The sequence below is a fragment of the Myotis brandtii genome, unplaced genomic scaffold (genome assembly GCF_000412655.1).
Source record: "Myotis brandtii unplaced genomic scaffold, ASM41265v1 scaffold186, whole genome shotgun sequence".
Taxonomy (NCBI): domain Eukaryota; kingdom Metazoa; phylum Chordata; class Mammalia; order Chiroptera; family Vespertilionidae; genus Myotis; species Myotis brandtii.
In genome coordinates this window covers 572,009-594,962 of record NW_005356905.1, presented here as the reverse complement: position 1 = coordinate 594,962, position 22,954 = coordinate 572,009, and the positions used below count along the sequence as shown (strand labels likewise).

Here is a 22,954-nt window from a genome sequence, read left to right as displayed (position 1 = left end):
AATTAATAATCATATTCTGGGCCTCATAAAACAATTTGTGGCATTAAATAGCACAGTTAAGAATTTATACTAAGTTCTAATACTATGTTATTTAGCTGACACAATGATGTTGGTTTATCAGATATTGAGGTGATAAACCCCAAAAATAAAAACTTTCATTAATTAAATGAGTTTTGAGGCATCCGGGAATACTACACACATTTACCAGAATTTTTATAAAGGACTAGAAAAAATTTATCAATGAATTCATCACTACTGGTTTCAATTACCTGAATAGTTAGCAATATCTCATTTCAAATGTTTACATATTTAACAAAAATTAGGCCATAAAGTACAAGCTCTTAAGAGAAAAAAAAAGACATTGTACATAAGAATTAAATATTAGAATTATAATTATTTGATAACTACACATCTCTGTGTGTCTCATATACCGTATAATCAAGAGTTAATTGAATACCTTTCCAAGGAACCTCTTATTCTGCCAGTGTTAGATACAGAACTCTTCCAGAGAGGAAGCAAAAGTTCTTCCTGTATCTCATTCACTACTCAATACTGATGGGAATGTAGACTGTATGGCAATTCCTCAAAAAATTAAGAATAGAGCTACCATCTGACCCAGTAATCCCTCTCCTGGGTATATACCTGAAAAACTCGAAATCATGTATTTGAAAAGATATATGCATCCCGATGTTCACTGCAGCATTATTCACAGTGGCTAAGACATGGAAACAACCAGTGTCCTGCGATAGAGGACTGAATAAAGATGTGGTACATATACAAAATGGATACTCAGCCATAAGAAAGAATAAAATACTGCCATTTGCAACAACATGGATGGACCTTGAGAATATTATGCTAAGTGAAATAAGTCAATCGGAAAAAGCTAAGAACCATATGATTTCACTCATATGTGGGATATAAAACTGAAACTCATGAACACAAACAGCAGTGTGGTGGCTGCCAGAGGGAAAGGGGTGAGGGGGGGAGGGGGTCCTAAGATAAGAAGACAGGAGAAGATTTGACTTTGGGTGGTGGGCACATGGTGCAATATACAGATCATAAAACATAGAAACCCACACCTATATGATCATGTCGACCAATATCACCCCAATAAATTTAATTTAAAAATAAATAAATAAACCAAATATTTTAGCTCCCCCCCCAAAAAAGAAAGTTCTTCCTACTTATACACTGTCAAGGGCAAAAGTAGGACTAATCAAAAGATTCCCACCAAGAACTCTCTGACATCAACTGATAATTCAGTAAAAGAAAATTCAGTATATACAGCCTTGATTTTTGTGAAATGGCTCATCCGTCAGGGATCTTTCATTTGCCATTCAAAATGACTAACATGAAACATGCTGAAAACTGTGCAATGCAGATTTTTCACTTAAAGTTAACAATGTAATTTTATAAGTCAAAATCAATGTATAGAAAATACTATTCATACATACAAGTTCAGTCTCTGAATATATAATTCTATAAAATCAAGATGTGAAGGTAAATGCTCTTTAAAATAGTCTTAAAAAAAAGAATGTTTTAATTTTCTGGCAATTAGGATGCTTATAACAAATGCTTTAAGAATTACTCTGGAAAAACAAGGCTAAAACTACCTTACAGTAAGTAATCATTAAAGGATCTTCAGACATAGGTTAAAATATTTTTCTCACAAATTTTTACATAATTCCACCCTTACCATTCTAAGTATTATGCTCTAATAAGGACTATCCTAATCTTCAGCCAGCAATATTTTCAGGCTGATATTATTATTCTCATTTCCTTGAATAATATCCATACTCCAGGGCCATTTTCCTTCTCATATTCAATATCATGCATGCTTGTATCAAGGTTCCTTTCTTCATATCCTGTCACAGTATCAATCACTGCCTCCTGTCCACTCAATCCACTTTTGATTTATCAGCCGCCGTCTTTCTGGACTCCATAACTCGACCCAAACCATTTTAACAAGACATTGACAAATAGCACCCAGTATCACATCAACCTGTTCCACTTAGTAAACTAAGAAACAGTAACTGTGACATCTCTGCATAAGTATTCCATTCTATTCCCCAGACTGATGTATATTAATGAGGAGATGGTATTTGAAATGCTTCTTCCACATCAGCATCTAATATGATCAAATTAGGAAATGGGATGATTTATTAAATTGTGTAGAGCTGAAATATTTCTTTATATCGCTATACGTGTGGTTTCAGAAAGTGAGCTGTTGCTTTCAATTTTTCTACTGAGGATGTGCCTGCATTTCACAGACGAATTATTGTCTTTAAAAAGATTGCAAGAAGGCAAAATGTTATTAAGCAAATGCTCAGTAAAACAAACTAAATCAGTTTTAAAATTCCTAATTTAATGTAAATCTTGGTTGTTTCACTGAAATTCAGTTTGTGATCTTATTAAGTCATATTTGCATCATACTGTCTTGCTGTAGGACAGTTTTAAATTTATAGCATTACCAAGCAGCTTTACTTCTTGACTTTTAAGATATGTCCTCAATAAAATAATTGCTCTATAAGCACACATTTTGTTCTTATTTTCAGGTATAAGACAAAATAAAGATCAATGGGTTAATAAAAGAATAAAATAAAAATACAAAATCAACTATTTGGGTCATTTCTATACTTTTTATAATTAGATGTTAAAATGTTTTTTATTAAAGTGCTCCCCAATTAAAGTTCAATAACTGTTTCATGGGCAGTTTAAACTTTGAACAATGAATTAGTTTTTTAATATATTTGTATATGAAAGGGATATTTAATATGTTCACCAAATTTCAAACTGGAAATAAGAAAGAATAAATGTAAAACTCCTACGTTTCCATAAACAGATTCTCATCTTACCTCATTTTTTTATTTTCTAGATATCCATATATTCCAGAAGTCAAACTCTGCTCACTTTAAAACTACAGAATCTCTAAGTACAAAATCCATATTTAAGTGTAGATGTAGGCTAACCTCAGCATATTGGGCTTATATATTCAATAGTTTTCTAATGGAGCAACCAATGACTTCTTTTGGCTCATAGACAAATCAAAAGATTATTAATAAATGAATTCTAAAGTAGCTCTGATTTCATTCATTAACTAAAAAATTACCTATAAATCTCAATAGAGCTATACAATGCAGATAGTGTATGAGGAGGAGAACATTACAAAATCAGAAAAAGTATATCACCCAATAAAGAATTAATTGTGATTCTCAGATATTACTACTTAAATTTTATTATATGAACAAGGATCATTTGTTTGATTACTTTTAAATGGAGTAATAACCTAACAATTTTAAAGAAGCTAATCTAACTTTGAAATTAAAAAAAGCAACATCAACTTGAAGAAATACTACATTGTTAAAATAAAGTACAATCTTTCCCTTTAATACTCAGAAAAGGACACCAGGAAAACAGAACATCAGAAATGCTGTCCTTTGTTCTTTAAATAGAGTTAGGGCATGGAGAAAATGAGAATTTTTTTATGTCTGTTAAACTAGTAAAATAGGATAAAACAGAAGCAAACTCACAAGTATATTGTAGCATGTAGTATATAGAATCAATAATAAGAATATTTTTTAAAACCTTAACATTTTTATTGACCTTTATAGTTTACAAAAGTATTTTCAATACACTATCTTGCTAGAAAATAGGTTTTCAGAAATTATGTTCCTCTCTCTTTCCAATTAATAAATATTTCTTACTTGTTCTTCTTATAATAACGCATTCTCAATAAAAATTTCCCTACTTCCCTCTAATATCAATAATTATGCTCTTCCTTAACATACTTGACACTATAGTCTACAGAATACAATTAGTAGCTTTAAACTGTCTTATTCAATGTTTGTCTCCTCTATGTGTGTGAGTGTGAGAGTGAGTGTGTGTGAGTGCGTGCACACACACGCATGTGGTATGTTTGTCTTATCACAGTCTAAATGCTTCTTGAGTAGAAACCTATATAGCACTGAAGGGAAAAGAAATCACAGAGATAGGGCAATTAAAACATTACACTTTATGGAACGAGAAAAAATTTAGAATTCATTAATTCCTTCAAAATTATATCAACTAAGTCTGTCAATATCTATGTACATAGACATATTTATAGCATAAAGAAAAACAGGTAATGAAACTAAACTATTCATCTAAGAAATGGCTCATTTCAAATTCCATTCCTTGTGTTTAGAAAATATAGCAAAATAGCCTGTGTGTGATAACTGCTATATAAATGAGATAAATACTTGCTATTTTATAATCATATTTATAATTATTTCAAAAAAACCTAACATCAATAATTGAAATTAGAAATTATTATTATTATAAGTTCCTATTGATAACATGTCATGTTCATACATATGTAGTAAAAGGATGCAAAATTTTAAAAAATAACCCAAGTCAATGATTACTACACATCATACAAAAAGTCTTTATTTTCACTCTTGAATTAAAATCAAAATATATATCTATTAAGAAAAAGAATTCATGACAAAGAGCCCAGAGTCAATAACACCAGGAAATAGCTGTCTAGGAATGCCTAGCTCATGACTAAATCTGTAAAAATCCTCAATGTCAGCTACATTCAATGGGTCATTTGGATAAGGCGTAGTACATAACACTATCTTAGCTCCATGTGAGGCAAAAAAAGAAAATAAAGCTGATTATGAAATCTTCAATCTATAGAAGTGAACAGCAAAGTTAGAAAAAATAATCAAGAGATGAGAACAACAAAAGAAAGTATGAGAAATAAGGCATAATCATCTCAATAGATAAAAGATGGCATAAATGATTTTGACATAAATCAACACCCTTTCCCCCCCAAAAAAAAACTACCAACAAACAAGAAATATAGAAGTTTCTTCTTCAGTTTTATAAAGGGGAGTCACAAAAAACCTACAACTAACATCAAATCTGAAATTGAAAGACTTTCTTTGTAAGATAGGAAAAAATGGCAAAGATGCCCAATCTCACCTCTTTTCCTCAAGAATGAACTAAAAGTCCTAGACAATGCAAAAAGCCAAGAAAATGGAATAAATGACATAGTTTTTAAAAGAGAAGTAAAACTCTCAATTTTCAGGTAATATGATTGCTCTTGCAGAAATACTGTAAGGTATACTCAAAATACTAGAATTAATAAGAGCAGCAAGGTTACAGGATTTGAAATAAATATAGAAAAACATAAAATACACATTGTGCAAAATATATAGTCCATTTTATTTACATATATTGAGAGCAAATTATTGGAAAATAAAATTTAGAAATAATTCCTTTTTCAATAATATAAAAAGAATTAAAATACATTTAACAAAAGATGTGGAAGATTGCTACACTGAAAACTACAAAACATTGTTGGGGCCTGGCTGGCTTGGCTCAGAGGTTGAGTGTCAACTTATGAACCAGGAGGTCACAGTTTGATTCCCCATCAAGGCAGGCAGGAGACAGCTGATCAATGATTCTCTCTCATCATTGATGTTTCTATCTCTCTCTTTCCTACTTCCTTCCTCTCTGAAATCAATAATAATATATTTTTTAAAATAAAAATATTGTTGGGAGAAATAAAGAAAATCCAAATAATGGAGAGGCAGACCTGTAACTTAAATGAAAGGACACTAAACAGAAACATGAAAGCATATAAAACTATAAAGCTCACTGGTAAAGGTAAACATATAAGCAAATACAAAATATTCTAATATTGTACTAGTGATAGAGCACTTCTAATTCTGCTATAGAATTCAAAAGAAAAAAGCTTAAAAAATTATAAAACTATATCAATGCATACACATTATATAAATATATAGCTAGTAACAAAATGTCAACAATTAAGATATGTAAAGGGTATACAGGAATTCTTTATACCACTCTTGTAAGTTTTTGTTAAATATGAAAATATCACAAAATTAAGTCTCCTATATAGCAGCAATGGGCAGGTGGAATTTAAAACAATACCATTTATATTAGCACCCCAAAAATTAAGTACCTAGGTATAAATCTAACAAAATATACTAGTATACAATATCTATGTGAGGAAAATTATTAAACTCTTATGAATGAAATCAAAGCAGAAATAAACAGAGATGTTCCATGTTCATGGATATGAAGACTCAATATTGGCCAGATGACAATTCTTCCCAAATTGTTCTATAGAGTCAATACAATCCAATCAAAATCCTAGCAAGTTACTTGGTAAATATCAACAAATTGATTCTAAAGTTTATATGGAAAGGCAAAAGATAAGAATAGCCAACACAATATTGAAGGAGAAGAACAAAGTTGGAGGACTGATATTATTCAACTTCGAGGCTTACTATAAAGCTACAGTAAGTAATAAAGACAGCATGGTATTGGGAAAAGAACAGACAAATACAATGGAACAGAATAGAGAGCCCAGAAATAGACCCACATAAAGAGTCAGCTGATCTTTGTCAAAGGGGCAAAATTAATACAATGGAACTAAGATAACTTTTTCAACAAATGGTGCTAGAAAAACTGGATACCCACATGCAAGAAAAAAAATGAACCTGTACACTGACCTCAGACCCTTGACAAAAATTAATTCAAGATGGATTACAGACCTAAGTGTAAAACAAAAAACTACAGAACTCCTATAAAAGAAAAAACCTAGATGACCTTGGATAGGGCAGTTACGTTTTAGACACAACACCAAATGAATAATCCATGAAAGAAATAATAGATAAGCTACAGTACATTAAAATTTAAAACTTCTTAAAAAATAGGTGGGGGTCAAAAGTACAAACATCTATATATATAAAAAACCAGTGTCCCTGACGACGAGGACAATCAAACAACCAGGACAATCAAACAACCGGTCGCATTGAGCACCTCTTGGTCCCTTCCCCCACACCTGCAGTCTCCGATCACAGTCTGGCTAACAGGGAAACACGGCATATGGAGCAGCGGGGCGGGACTGGCGAGCAGGCAGAACGGGGACCTCTTGGTCCCTCCCCCCCAGCCGCAGGCTCTGGGGAACCAGAGCCATGCTGCAATCAGAGAACCAGGGCAAACTGAGGTGAGTGGCAGTGGGGCGGGGAGAGGGCGGAACAGCAACCTCTTGATCCCTCCTCCCAGCCCACAGGCTCTGGGGAACAGGAGCCATGCTGTAATCGAGGAACCACGGTGAACCAGGGGGTGGCGGTGGGTACTAGTGAGCAGGCAGAAGATGGCCTAGGGACCCTAACTGTGCACGATTTCGTGCACGCTGGGCCTCTAGTCTAGTTATAAAATAATTAAGTTGTGGGAATGTATTGTACAGCATGGTGACTATCCTATATAATAAAAGGCTAAAATGCAAATTGACTTAACGGTGGAACAACCAGTCACTATTATGCACATTGAGCAACAGGGGGCAGATGCTCCATGCAGGAGCTGCCCCCTGGTGGTCAGTACACTCCCACAGGGGGAGTGCCACTCAGCCAGAAGCCCTGAGCCGGCTCACGGCTGGTGGGCACAGTGGCGGTGGCGGGAGCCTCTCCCGCCTCCACAGTAGCACTAAGGATGTCTGACTGCCATCAGTTGGACATCCCCCGAGGGCTCCTGGACTTCGAGAGGGTGCAGGCTGGGCTGAGGATCCCCGCCCCCTCCCCAAGTGCATGAATTTTGTGCACTGGGCCTCTAGTAGGTAATAATCCATATTGCATTATTTGAAAGTTGCAAAGAGAAATTTTTACAGTCCTAATGACAAGAAAAAAAAGTTCTAAAGAACAATGAAAATATATTGAATGACATTAGGATTTTGAAGTTGTTTATAAAATGCCACATACTTTCCTTTAAAAATATCAATCTGATTAAAAAAAACTGTCTACTCTGTGAAAGACAATGTCCACACATAAGAAAACAATCCATTAACTGAGGGGAAACTTTGCAACAGAAACATCAGATAAAGGACCTTTTAAAATATACAAAGAACTTCTAAAATTCAACAATAAGAAAATAAGCAGCTCTATTAAAATATAGGGGAAAGAACTTATGAAACAGTTCACCAAAGAAGATATACAGATGGCACATAAGTAAATGAAAAGATGTTCCACATCATAAGTCATCAGAGAAATGCAAATTAAAATAATAAGATACCTAAAAAAAAAAACCAACCTATTTAAATGGCCAAAATCTGGCAACACCAAATGCTGGTGAGAAACTGTCATTCATTGCTGGTGGGAAAGCATAATGGTATGGCCACTTTGGAAAACAATCTGGCAGTTTTTCACAAAACTAAGTATACTCTTACCATATGACCCACCAATCACACTCTTTGGTATTTACCCAAAGGAGTTAAAAACTTATGTCCACATAAAAACATACACACAGATATTTATAGCAACTTTATTCAAAACTGCCAAAACCTGAAAGCAATCAATATGTCCTTCAGCAGGTGAATGGATAAATAAGCTGTAGTACATCCAGACAATGAAATATTATACAGGAATCCCCCACTTTCCAAAAGTTTAAGTTATGCCACTTCACTTTTACCAAAGATCTACATTAATATACAATGACTTTTAACTAAAAGTCCAAATTTTAGCCTTGGCTGGTGAGGCTCAATTGGTTGCAGCACTGTCCCATGCACCAAAGGGTCTCGGGTTTGATTCCTGGTAAGGGCACATACTCAGGTTTCCGGTCGATTCCCAGTCAGGTCGCATATAGAAGGCAATCAATTGATGTTTTTCTTTCTCTCTCTTTCTCCCTCCCTCTCCCCTTCCTCTCTCTCTAGAATCAATGAAAAAAATATATCCTTGGGTGAGGATAAAAAATAAAAAAAAAGCAATTTCATCAGATTTATTTTGGTTAGCAAAAACAGGTACCAATATATATCTTCATAAAAGCAAAATGGCATAACTCGAACTTTCAGAAACCTGGGGATACACATCGCCCTTTGCACTATTATGAAATGTTTCATAGGAATATTCTACTTTTGGATAGTGAGGAAACCTGTATAGTACTAAAAAAAATGAGCTATCAAAGCCATGAAAATACATGGAAGAAACCAAAATACATACTACTAAGTAGAAGAAGCCAATCTGAAAAGGTTAAATACTGCATGATCCCAACCGTATAGCAGTCTGGAAAAGGCAAATTATGGAGACAGTAAAAAGATCAGGGGGTGTCACAGCTTAGGGAGATGGGGTGAAATAGGCAGAGCACAGAGTATTTTTAGGGCACTGAAACTACTCTGTATGAACCTATACTGATGGATACATGTCATTACACATTTGTCTAAATCAGAGATTTTCAACCTTTTTCATCTCATGACACACATAAACTAATTTAAAAAGATTGAAATCTTACAAACTATATTTTCTGACCACAATGGAATGAAACTAGAAATCAATAGCAGCAGAAAAACTGGGAAATCCATAAATATGTGGAAATTAAACAACTTATTGTTGAAAAATCAATGACTCAACAAAGGAATCACAAGGGAAATTAGAAAATATCTTGAGACAAATGAAAATGAAATCATAACATACCAAAACTTATGGGCTGCAACAAAAGCAGTTTTAAGAGGGTAGTTAATAGCTAGAAATGCCTACATTAAAAAAGATGAAAGATCTCAAATCAATAACCTAGCTTTACATCTCAGGGAACTAGTAAAGGAGGAACAAAATGCACCAAAAATTAGCAGAAGGAAGGGAAGGATTAATAACAATTAGAGCAGAAAAATAGGGAATAGAAAAACAATATTTTTTTAAAAAGCAATAATACTAAGAATTTGGAAATTAGAAAATATCTTGAGACAAATGAAAATGAAATCATAACATACCAAAACTTATGGGCTGCAACAAAAGCAGTTTTAAGAGGGTAGTTAATAGCTAGAAATGCCTACATTAAAAAAGATGAAAGATCTCAAATCAATAACCTAGCTTTACATCTCAGGGAACTAGTAAAGGAGGAACAAAATGCACCAAAAATTAGCAGAAGGAAGGGAAGGATTAATAACAATTAGAGCAGAAAAATAGGGAATAGAAAAACAATATTTTTTAAAAAAGCAATAATACTAAGAATTTGCTTCCTTTTTTTAATATATTTTATTGATTTTTTACAGAGAGGAAGGGAGAGGGATAGAGAGTTAGAAATATCGATGGGAGAGAAACATCGATCAGCTGCCTCCTGCACACCTCCTACTGGGGATGTGCCCGCAACCAACGTACATGCCCTTGACCAGAATCAAACCTGGGACCTTTCAGTCCGCAGGCTGACGCTCTATCCACTGAGCCAAACTGGTTAGGGCAAGAATTTGTTTCTTGAAATGATCAACAAAATTGGTAAGCCCTTAACTAGATTAACTAAGAAAAAACAAGGAGATTCAAAAACTAAAATCAGATATTAGAGAGAAAGCATTAAAATTGAAACCAAGCAATAAACAGGATTATGAGACAACCTATAGAAATGGATAAATTCCTAAATATATACAACCTATCAAGACTAAATCATGAAGAAACAAACATATGAACAGAGATATAACAAATAAAGAGATTGAATCAGTAATCAAAAACCTCCCAACAAAGAAAAGCCCACAGCTACATGGCTACACTGGAGAATTTCTACCAAACATTTAAATAAGAATTAAGGCCAATCCCTCTCAAACTCTTCCAAAAAATTGAAGAGGAGGGAGCACATCCAAACTCATTTTATGAGCTAGCATTATTACCCTGATGCCAAAGCCAGACAAATATATTATAAGAAAACTACAGACCAATATCCATGATTAATACTGACACAAAAACCTCAACAAAATACTAGCAAACTAAGTTCAACAGCACATTAAAACAATTATACACCATAACCAAATTGGATTCATCCCTTGAATTCAAGAATTGTTAAATACACAAAAGCAATCTTGAGAAAGAACAAAGCTGGAGGCCTCACATTCCTAATTTCAAAATATATATTAAAAAGCTACAGTAATCAAAACTATATAATGCTGGCAGACACAGAGACAAATGGAACAGAATAGAGAGTCTGACATAGAATAAAACGCAGATTGCTAAACATGTGTGCTGTTGACTAGACATTACTGCCATTACTTTTAAGTTCTTCCTTGCATTGCAAAGGAAAAGAAATTAAAGTTTCCAGATTTCCTCTGGAGGTAGTTGTAGGTACAGAGTTGGACAGAGAAGCAGCTTCCAGGTGGGTAGTTTCTTGAGAACCACTCATTCTGTTGCTACAAACCTAGAAAGTTCTTAAGATTTCCAGTGACTTGAGAAAACAACCAGCTTTGATACTTCAGGCTGAATTAATCAGTGACAGTGTCCCTAATTCCCTCAGCCCTTCCAAAGGTTGCAAAGGCCTTTATCCCTATATTAAAATCCCACTGCTTGGAATTCATTGCCTTCTGTTTCCCTAATCAAATTCTGGTTGATTGATTCAGGGTATGTGAAAATAGTCTATAACCTGAAAAAGACATATAAAAGCATGGATTATTATTTCTATTCCCACTGATAGAAAATTTCAACTGACCTTGATTTCTGGTAATCAGCCTCCTTTTAGACAAATCAATACATCTAAAATAAAGCTTTCCTTCTACAAATCAATAAACAATAAAACTTTTCCTTACTAAAAAAAACAGCTCTCTACCTAACTTCATTTCCCCAGTTAATGACCCAGTCGAGACATGTTTACTAAGCAAGGTATTGTGTAGGTACCAAAAGATTCCCCCTGTAAGAGTTTATAATATATGAGTATAATAAAGACATAACATTCATACTATAACTATTACATATCAGGAACGATATGTAATGGTGGGTAAGGGAAAGAATGGATTAAACTTGACTTGGGAGTGCAAAGATAAACATCAAAAAAGGATTTAAGGAAAAAGAGAATTAAAGGTTGCAAGAAACTGAAAGAAAGCATGCTCAAAAAAAACAAAGCTAGCAACCCTGGAATATGTATAGAGAACAAAGGCATATAATACAGAGTAGCTTATTCATGGAGTGTGTACTAAGAAGAGGAGACTAAGTCCAAATAGTGAGTGTGTACTAAAAAGAGGAGACTAAATCCAAACACTACAAGGTCAGAAAAGCTAAACATCTGGACTTTATTACCATTATCCAACTTCAGATTCATAGAGATTTATAAAATTTTATGCCTAGATAACAAAATCAGGCTACTAATGTACCCCCACAGCTAGAATCTAATAGTAGAAGAACTAAACAGAAAAAAGCAGCTGATCTTACTAAATTCCTGTTTTTATACTAATACTCTTCTGCTCAAAAACTTTCAATAACTTCTGAACACCTACTTTTATCAAATCCCTCAATACCATGGTCCCCATCCTATTCAACCGTATTTTCAACCATTGCCCAACATGTACAACTCTTTCCAGATAAGCTATTCTCTGTATTATTGGCCCTTGAGCAAGACAAGAAAACATAGATGGAGTGACAACGCAGATTAATCAGCTCGGGCTGCTACAACAAAATACCACAAATTGAGCAGTTTTAAACAACGTAAATTTATTTCTCATAGTTCTGCGGGCTCCGAGTCCAAGATCAAGATACTGGCTGATCTGGTTTCTGGTAAGGGTTCTTCCTGGCTTGTAGATGGCTGACTTTTCACTGTCTTCTCGTGGCCTTTCCTCTAAATTCACACTCAAAGAGCGAGAACAGTCTCCCTCTTCTTGTAAGCCCACCAGCCCTACTGGATTAGGGTCCTACCCTTATGACCTCACTTAACCCTAATTACCTCCATAAAGACCCTAATTCAGTTATATTGGGGATTGGGGATTCAACATACGAATTGGGTGGGAGGGGGTGGCTGGGGGTAGGGACATAAACATTTACTTCATATCACACTGGGTTATTTCTGAGGCTAGACCTTAAGAGATCCTGCATCTTCTGCTCTTACCCTCTTGAAATACTTTCCCCGTCATGTGAAAAAGCCCAGCCTAGCCTACTGGAGGATGAGAAACCACAGGAGAACTAAAGCACCCTAGACAATAGCCAAAAGCCAATACCAAATGCCTGAGTCGAGGTTACATTGGACCATGTAGTTCCAGTTAAGCTATAAGATAACTACAACCACAGGAGTGACCCAGATGACACTAGCAGAAAAACTGCCAGCTGAGCTCAGGTCAAAATTGTAAAATCATGAGAAAATAAATGACTGTTGCTTTAGATCACTAAATGTGGGGATAGTGTGTTACAGAGCAATAAATATCTGATGGCATACCTTCTTGTTCTGCTTTTTGACCTAGACCTCTGAACTCTATAGGATTTCCCCCAATCCCTTGAACGACTTCGACTTCGTTTTCTTCTAGAGCCATAAGAAGAGCTACTGCTTGATCGATGTCTCCGTCTGAAATAAAATATAATTAAGTATCATTGCTATAAAAAAATTTTGTATGAGCATTAAGGAGAAATCACCTAGATTCTATAGAATTGTCTCATTTTTACTGTCTTACACCTTCCTAAAAGCAAAAAGAGATAAAATGTTATTGCTCTTGAACAGTCAGATGACTAATTTCATAATTTAGTGATTGAATTAGCTACAAATTAAGACCTTGGAGGTGTTAAGTAGTATACAATCCTTCCAAATGTTATCAGATAACATAGTATGAGAATTAAGCTAGTTTATACCTACTTGTTTACAAAGAATAGACAAAGGAGAAAGACACTGAACCCATGGGATTGGCTGGAAAAACAGAACAAAACACCTCTGGTTTGGGACTTAACCTTCATAACTATATAACTACTAAAAGAAAAATGTTTTACCCAGAAAAATTAAAAGTACAAAAATATAAGAACTTGAAAGAATGTGGTCTCATTACTACATAAGTAAAAATTATGAGAATCACCTTCTATCATAAGAATGTGAGCGAGGCTGAAGATCTCTGGACCAAGATCTTGACTTTGACCTTGATTTCCTTCCACCTTTCCTTCGGCTGTATGTTCTACTATCTGAAGAACTACTTGAAGATGACCGTCTACGATGTTTCTTTTTTCTCTTGCTTCTGCTTTCTTCTTCAGTATCTGATGAACGGCGTCCCATTTCTACAAGTTTAAATTCAAAGAAAATTATTACTAACATATGGCACCATGGATGAAATTTAATATAGCAATTTTTTTAAACTTTGCAAAAATTTTTAGTCTTAAAGTAAAATTTTAAATGTACCTGGCTTCTTGACAAGAATATAAAAAACATCTCTAATACAGTCTTCAGTTTTTATAATTTAGTAACTGTTTTTATAATTTATGAACAACTTAAATTTATCCTAAATTTTTCCAAATGTCTCTCAAAAGAGTCAATCTGAGGACAGCTCATTATAACAATTTTCTTATATTTTAAGTTGCAGTTATGATTAATTACATAATATTTGGTTTAGGGATCAACTACCTAATTATTCATTTTCACATTCCCTAAAGATAAAACATATTTTACTATCTTTTAGAATTACTTTTTTCTAACTGAAAATTCTACATTTTTAAATGGATAAAAACTCACTAGTCATCACCAGAGTACAAAGTGAAATAATACACTATCATCATTTCACTTGTGAAATTTGGGAGAGGAAATGTTAACTTAAGTAACGAAGTTGACGAGGTTATTGTGAAGTCGGTCAAATCTTCACACTGCTAGTAAAGTGGTGGTATATTCCTTCCTGAAAGCAATTAACAATTTAAATATAGAGTCATAAAAAAATGTTTATTTTTTGTCACAAAGCAATTCTACTTCTAAGAATGTATCTGAAAACTTTTTCTTAAAAAAAATATAATCACAAAGATATCCATTATACCATTATTAAAACTGTCTCTATAGAGACTGCAATTTTTAAAAATATGTACATATGAGTAAGAGCAAAAATAAAAACTGATAATATGTAAGTGATAAAACTGGGTAACGTTTTTTTCTTTTTAAACATATTTTCAAAAAAAACCAAAAAAAATATTTTCTATATAGCTATGGTAATGTTTTTACATTTAGTATACAAAAGGAAAAATATACAGAAATAGAAGTTAAAGAGTTTTTTCAAATTATATTTTTATTGTTAACTTTATTATAGATGTCCCTCATTTACATTCCATTTGCTTTTCCCCCCGACTCTGCCCTCCCCTCCCTATAACGCTGACCACATTGTTGTATGTGTCCATGGGCTTTGCATGTATGTTCTTTGGCTATTCTCTTCACCTTCTTTCACCCTATCTACCCCATGCACCTCCCCTCTGACATCTGTCAGTCTGTACCAAGAACGCATGTCTCTGGTTCTATTTTGTCAGTTTATTTTATTCATTAGATTGTACAAGTGAGATCACATGATATGTGTCTTTCTCTGACTGGCTCATTTTGCTTAGCATAATAATCTCCATGCTGTCATAAAAGGTAAGAGATCCTTTCTTTTAATAGCCTCGTAGTATTCCATTGTATAAATGTACCATTGCTTTTTTATCCACTCATCTACCAATGGTGTTTTGGAATTATCAGAATATATTCCCAGAAGTGGGATCACTAGGTTGAAAAGCAGTTCCATTTTCAACTTTTTGAGGAAACTCCATACTGTTTTCCACAGTGGCTGCGTTCCTACCAACAATGCACTAGGGATCCCTTTACTCCACACCTCGCCCGCACCTGTTGTTTGTTGATTTACTGAAGGTAACCATTCTGGCAGGTGTGAGGTGGTATTTCATTGTGGTTTTAATTTGCATCTCTCTGATGGTTAGTGACATTGAGCATTTTTTCATATGTCGATTGGCCATCTGTATGTCCTCATTAGAGAAGTGTCTATTCAAGTCCTTTGCCCATTTTTTTAAGTGGATTGTTTGTCTTCCTGGTGTTGAGTTGTATAGTTCTTTATATATTTTGGAAATTAATCCCTTATCATGGGGGAATATGTTCTCCCATTAGTAGGTTCCCTTTTCATTTTGTTGATGGTTTCTTTAGCTGTGCAGAAGCTTTTTAGTTTGATGTAATCCCATTTATTTATTCTTTCCTTAGCTTTCCTTGCCCCAGGAGACATATTGGCAAAAATATTGCTATGTCAGATGTCTGAGATTTTACTGCGTATGTCTTTTTCTAGGATTTTTATGGTTTTGCAACTAACATTTAGGAATTACCTTAGTTCAGCGGTTCTCAACCTGTGGGTCGCGACCCCTTTGGGGGTCGAACGACCCTTTCACAGGGGTCGCCTAAGACCATCCTGCATATCAGATATTTACATTATGATTCATAACAGTAGCAACATTACAGTTATGAAGTAGCAATGAAAATAATTTTATGGTTGGGGGTCACCACAACATGAGAAACTGTATTTAAAGGGCCAGAAGGTTGAGAACCACTGAAAGTTTTCTTATTTCCTGGCTTTTTCTTCCATTCTTGTTTTTACTTTTAAGCAGTTAAAAATGTTCTTTACCCACAAATAACCATTTAACATGAGCTTTGATGTTCTTATTATCTTGTTAAAAAAATACTAAAATGAGAATATAAAAATAAAAAGATATAAATTCACAAGGATACACAGACTAGAAGAGAAGACAGAAGGAACAGTAAACAAGATATGTCAACAAATTTTTAGCAAATGAAAAACATATGGAGGATTTAGACCTATGAGAGCCGAATACCAGCAACTGCAGAGAATTCCAACATGAGAAAAGCCATTTTACATAGCAAAAATCAGAAAGGATAGGAATTTAAGATACCACTTACCACAGTGGACACAAAGATGCATGGAACTAAAAAACAAGGGAACTGGATGAAAGTCTATAAAAGCAGTAATCTCCCAGGTCCCCTTCCCCATGCAACCCAGACAGGTGACTACTCTTACCCAATCCCAGGAGAGGTGATTTATTTAGTAAAAATGGCTAAATAATAAAGCACCAGATTCAGGGGCACAATAAATGAGGGCAGAGAGATGCTAACCTAAAAGTGAAAGGAATTACATGAAAGTCTACAACTAATGGTAAATACTGTACCATTAGTTGGATCCAAGATCGTTCTGGCAGAGGATTCATCTATGCAAAAACTGAGCAGTAGCTGAAAAAGATATACTGTAAGTATTTGAAGGTATGCCACCCCCCAAAAAGAAAAAAATGGCCAGGCCCTTACCCAATCACCTATAACCAAGCCCACCAGTTAATAAGCCCAAGCCTTAAACATTTTTCAGTAAACAATTTTTCTGTTAACTTTTTATAGATTATTAAAAAGGGGGGAGGAGAGGATAACCAATCACGTGATGAAAGCCTTCATTATAAGAGACAGAAAGGGGAAAAAAAAAAAAACTCATAGTAAACCAGGAATATGCAGAAGAAAATTAAAGGAAAATATCACAGCTAATTTCCTCAGATCCAGCAAACAAGAATAGGAGGAACATCCATAGAACAGAAGAAAAAGCTTGAAATTTAAAATATGATAACTTGTAAAAAAAAAATACAATAAAATTAGAAGATGAGTTCAAATGACTCAAAAAGTAGTAAGAAAAAGATTAAAATCAGGATGTAAAAAGTAGTAAGAAAAAGATTAAAAATAGGAGGTAAAAAGTCCCTGGAACAATTAATTTTAAATGACATAAACCAGACATATCTCATAAAAATTCAGACACTAGGAATATATAGAAGATCCCAGAAACTTCTACAGAGAAAAAAATGGAGAAATCATAATAAAAGGAACAGGACTTCTAAACTGCAATATATAGAAAACAATGGAGACTTGTGTCCAAAATTCTAAATGAAAATGATTTTCAACATAGAATCTATATCCAGACTTATCACTGATCTAATACAAGATCAGAATAAAGACATTTTCAGATATGTAGCCCCAAAATTCTACCTCACATTCCACCAAAAGCAAACAGCAAACCAACAAAGACAAGCCAGATTAAAAAAATAAGGAATGTAACACTAGAGATAGGTAAAACATCCCAGGATGAAAGCAGGCCTAGCTATAAGGGATACATCAGTGAACAAGAGACAAAAATCCTTGCCCTCGAGGAGCTTATATGCTAGTATAACAGCAGTTCTCAAAATGGGATCTGTAGGACACCTGAGGTTCCCTAAGATCCTTTCAGGGGATTCAAGAGGTCAAAACTATTCTCATTATAATACTCATATATGACTTACCTTTTTCCCTATGTTGACTTTTGCACTGATGATGTACAAGCAATAGCAGACAAAACTACTAGTGCCTTAATAGGAACCAAGGTTATGGCAAAACTGTACTAGCAGTCATTGCATTCTTCACAGCAATAGTTAAAAAAAAAAAAAAAGGTAGGGGAGGGTGAGTGGGTTGGAAGAGATCAACCAAAGAACTTGTATGCATTTATGCATAATCCATGGACACAGACAACAGGGTGGTGAAGGCCTAGAGTGGGGGGCAGAGGCGGGCTAGAAGAGGTCAATGGGGGGAAAAGGAGGACATCCTATCTAATAAAGAGAGAATATGCAAATTGACCATCACACCATCACAAAGATGACAGCACCCATAGCCACAAGACGGCAGCGCCTAGTCCCCTCAGCCCCGCCGGAGCCCCCCAGTCCTTTCAGCCCCTCCGGGGGGGAGGAGGTGGCAGGCACACGTGCAACCGGACCCACCCTCAGCCCCCTAGCCGTCCAGGGCCGGCCCAAGGCGCGGGCAAGCCTTGGATGTCGGCTGCCCAGCCGCCCAGGGACACCTGAGGCTCAGGTAACCAGGGCCAGCCGAGGCTTGCACTGCTGGCAGTGGCAGCAGCAGAGGTGTGATGGGGGCGTCACCTTCCCCTGATCACTGGGTCACCTCCCGCCCCTGAGGGCTCCTGGACTGTGAGAGGGGGCAGGCCGGGCTGAGGGACCCCCCTCCAGTGCATGAATTTTCATGCACCAGGCCTCTAGTATGTAATACTTTCAACAATAAAGATTTTTTTAAAAAGCAGTTCACTTGTTCACTTAAGAATGGCCTCGATAAAGTAGTAAAAAAGCATTAATTTTATTAAATTTCAACTCTTGAGCAAACATCTTTTAATATTCTATGTGATAAAATGAGAAACACACATATAACTGCTGCTGGATAATTAAGAATGATGGTTATCTTGAGAAAAGTCATTTGTGCAACTGAATTGCAAGTTGAACTGGCTGCTCTTATCATGACCCACAATTTTCATTTTAAAGGACTATGATTATTCAAACTTGCATATTTGGGAGACATTTTCTCAAAAATGAATGGAGTCTTTCACTTCAAGAAAAACTGACAATATTTGTTGCCAATAAAATTTGAGCTCTCAAGCCAAAATTAGAATTTTGGGTAAATTGTACCTACTATCATGAGACTGATAGCCTCCCAATACTGTACTAAAGATTTCTCTGATGATATCAATGATGATATTAACAAATGTGATTTTTTTAAAGTATTATGTAATTAAGGGTAGTAACATTGGGAAGATAAGCATAACGCAAAGGATCAGTATTTTCCAGCAGGTCAATGCATGATGTCACAGAATCACGCATGGGTAAAATATGCATTCACAGTGCAAGACAAACTATTGGATTTTAATGTGGAAGAGTATGAAAAGATCACTGATATGGTTTCAAATATCACATTACAACCAACTTTTACGAAACTACCACTTATCAAGTTTTGGTGTAATATCAAAGAATCATCTGCATAGGCTATTAAAATACTACCTTTTTCTAAAACTAATATAATATTGTGTTAACTATACCTTAATGAAGACAGTTTTTTTAATACCGTATCTGTGTGAATATATTTTCTTCATATACCTCACAAAACAACTCATCACAATAAATTGAATACAGAAGCATATATAAGAATCCAACTGTCTTCTATTAAGCCAGACATTAGAGATTTGCAAAAATGAAAAATAATGCCAGTTTTCTCACTAAGAATGTTTTGTTTTGAAAAATATATTTATTTTTCATATCAAATTTGTTATTTGTGTTACCATATAATGGGTTTATTATTGTTATTTTTAAGTGAATTAATAAATAATTCAAAATTTCCGGTTTTAAATACTAGTAAAGTAATATTAATAGATATAGCCCACATAGATAATAGTTCTTGGGGTCTCAATAAGTTTTAAGAGTATAAAGGGATCCTAAAACTAAAAAGTTTGAGAACCACTACACTAAGGTAGCTATCGTCATTTCCACTCTCCATTCTTGTCTAGCTTATTAAGTCATAGAGAAGTAGGGGGGGAAAGGGCACACATCTAGTTATGTATCTTGATGGTGACCAAAGGAAGAGAGGGGGAAGTGGTATAAATTTGTCTTTGTTTTAATTTCAAACAAGATAAATTATCCATAATAGAATGATTACATTTAACCCATAAAAGTTAGTGAGAGATACAAAATCTTCCTTCTAGGAGCCAAATAATAGAAGGTTGAAAAACCACTGTCACAAAATTATAATTATTTTTTCAAGGGATACATTTACATTTCAGAAAAATGACACTGAAATATTAATCTCAGTAAGAGAAAACATTTGTTAACATCAAATATTTATCCAGAAAAGGAAGTCAACACTAAGAGCAAATCAGTAGACCCAAATATTGTCTTCTCTATCAATGACAGGTATTGAACTCTTATTCACCACCCTATATATATATTCACCTCTGGATTTCCATAATGTCCCTAGCATGTAGCTGAATATACTTGCTCATTGAAGTTATGGTGGTCAACTTATATTTCACACTCCTAGTAAGAAAGAACTCTTTATATTTAACTCCATTGGTAAGGTGCAATGCATGGAAAGACACGTTAATAGTAGCTCTTTCTGATAAGGGCAATGATGATTGAGCACAGATTTTTAGGAATCCCACAAGCTAACAATTTTTCAACCTATCTGTAAGCAAAAAAAAGCATAGGAACAGAACTCCTACAGCTCTTGGTTTTATGTTCTAACTCTAATCTCTAGTATATCCTGGTTGAGTCTCATGGTTGCAAACCTTACCCAACTACTCGTACTACGGAACTGAAGCCAAGACTGGTAGGACAGTAGGACATCAATTTACAAAAACATCTTATTGCAAAGTTTAGGTGAATGATGGAAGATGTAGACCCAAACAGCTCAAAGGCATACACAAGTAGTTCCTTTGTTCAGTTATTAATAAAGGCACAAAAACAGTTATCTTTTTTTGGGAAAGAGGCAGTTAGAGAGAACAAAGATTCCTAGAGGATATGACAGTTTATAATTATTTCTCTACTACTTATTCATCAGTATATCAAACTACAATTTTTTTTTTATCTTGGACACATGGTCAAAAAAAAAAAAAGAGCAGTCATTTCAATGGGAAATCCACCTCAGAGAGACAGAGAAAAGTAAAAGTGGGGTTAATATCATTTAGCATAAGAACTCCATAAACAGTATAGAACTATGCAAAGGCAATAAAAGAACTGAGATAAAATTCTAGCTTAACAAGCCTAACAAAGCAAAACTCCAAAAGAGAGAGAGAATTGTCAAAACACTCCCCCTCCCGTAACAACTAAATATCTACAGACTAGCATTTTTTTTTTTAAGCATTACTGGGCATGGACTTTTCCCCAATGGTTTGAAACCCAAAAGAGAGAGAGAATTGTCAAAACACTCCCCCTCCTGTAACAACTAAATATCTACAGACTAGCATATCTTTTTTTTTTTTTTTTTAAGCGTTACTGGGCATGGACTTTTCCCCAATGGTTTGAAAACCAAAGCAGAAAATATATCTATACATCTACTATAACAATCTTACTACAGAAGGTTTCCAACTTGTAACACCATTCTTTCCTGAAACTGGTCAAGTTGGAAAGGCAATTAATAGGCGCCATCTGCCTTCAATGTTTTTCAGCTTCCAACATTTTTAGCCCTTTCACTGAAGAACGTACAGTAATACAGTGCTGCCACTTAGCAGGAAATCTCCTTTGCCTGCAAAGAAAGTGATTACTTATAGACTCGAAGGCTAGACGGGCTCTCAAAGGATGCCCAGTTTCCCCACAAGGTTGCACCTGTAACTCCTGCTCCAATCCTTTAACCTGGGAACTCTGCATATCTCCTTCACTTAGAGCAGTGGTTCTCAACCTTGGCTGCACATTAGAATCACCTGGGAATCTTTTTAAAATCCTGATGTCTGGGCCTCATCCTCCGGAAATTCTGTTTCTTTGTTACTAATGTTGTGGCCCCCCCACCCCATAACAAAGAAACAGAATTTCCGGAGGATGAGGCCCAGACATCAGGATTTTAAAAAGGTCCCCAGGTGATTCTAATGTGCAGCCAAGGTTGAGAACCACTGACTTTGAGCTTTTACATCTAAGTTCAGAGATGACAACGTGAATACTTTTTGGTGAGAACACAAAACATTTGAATTAATTTAAACTACCTAGGATCTGTTTAGTTGATTCACAAGTAGATTACTAATTCCGAAAATGCAAAAAAAAAAAAGATTAGGCTTCCAGTGTGCATTTAAAGATACATAACCCCTGAGAGAGAAATTAGTTGACCTAAAATCAAGAGCAGTCAATATGTGTAATAGAGCATTATAACCGCCACCAAAGTAAACAGAGTTTAAGGGTAAGCCATGTGCTCTTAATCCAGGATCACAAGGCCACAAGCCCTTAAGTCAAGGAAGAGTGCTTAAAGCGGGAATGTGTATTTATACGTAGGCAAGTCTATTTCACCCTGCACCATCTCTGCTTTCTGCAAGCTAGTGTGTGAGCTGGGAATAATGGGGGGAGAAAAGGTGTATCTAAAGTAGAGAACACGGCCGGCCGGGGTGGGACAGGGTGCACCAGGCTGCAGTCTCTCTCCCCGCACCTTCCCGGGCACTTATTGCCAAGGCCGGTCCATCAACCCCAGCGCAGAGGCCAGTGGGGGTGGGGTGAACAGGGGACGCGCGAGGAAGGGCAGGAAAAGTGGACTAACTCTCTCTCACCACCCCCAGACTGAGGGCCTCGCCAGAGACCTGCGAGCTAGCACCATCCCAAAGCCAACCACCACCTGGGGCCCCCGCTCCGAACACCCGGGTCGGAAACCTCCAGGTGCGAGGCGCATGCGCACT

General features: G+C 35.4%; 1 protein-coding gene across 1 annotated transcript in view; it reads right to left on the bottom strand.

Annotated features, from left to right (window-relative positions):
- The window catches only part of RSRC1 (arginine/serine-rich coiled-coil 1), a 335,473-nt gene that overhangs the window by 312,026 nt on the left and 493 nt on the right, over positions 1-22,954 (bottom strand). The window contains exons 2-3 of the mRNA XM_005864118.2: positions 13,802-13,997; positions 13,177-13,302 (exon numbers count right to left, since the gene is read on the bottom strand). Coding sequence (XP_005864180.1) covers positions 13,177-13,302; positions 13,802-13,995 — 320 coding nt within the window. The 5' untranslated portion in view covers positions 13,996-13,997. The remainder of the gene's footprint in view (positions 1-13,176; positions 13,303-13,801; positions 13,998-22,954) is intronic.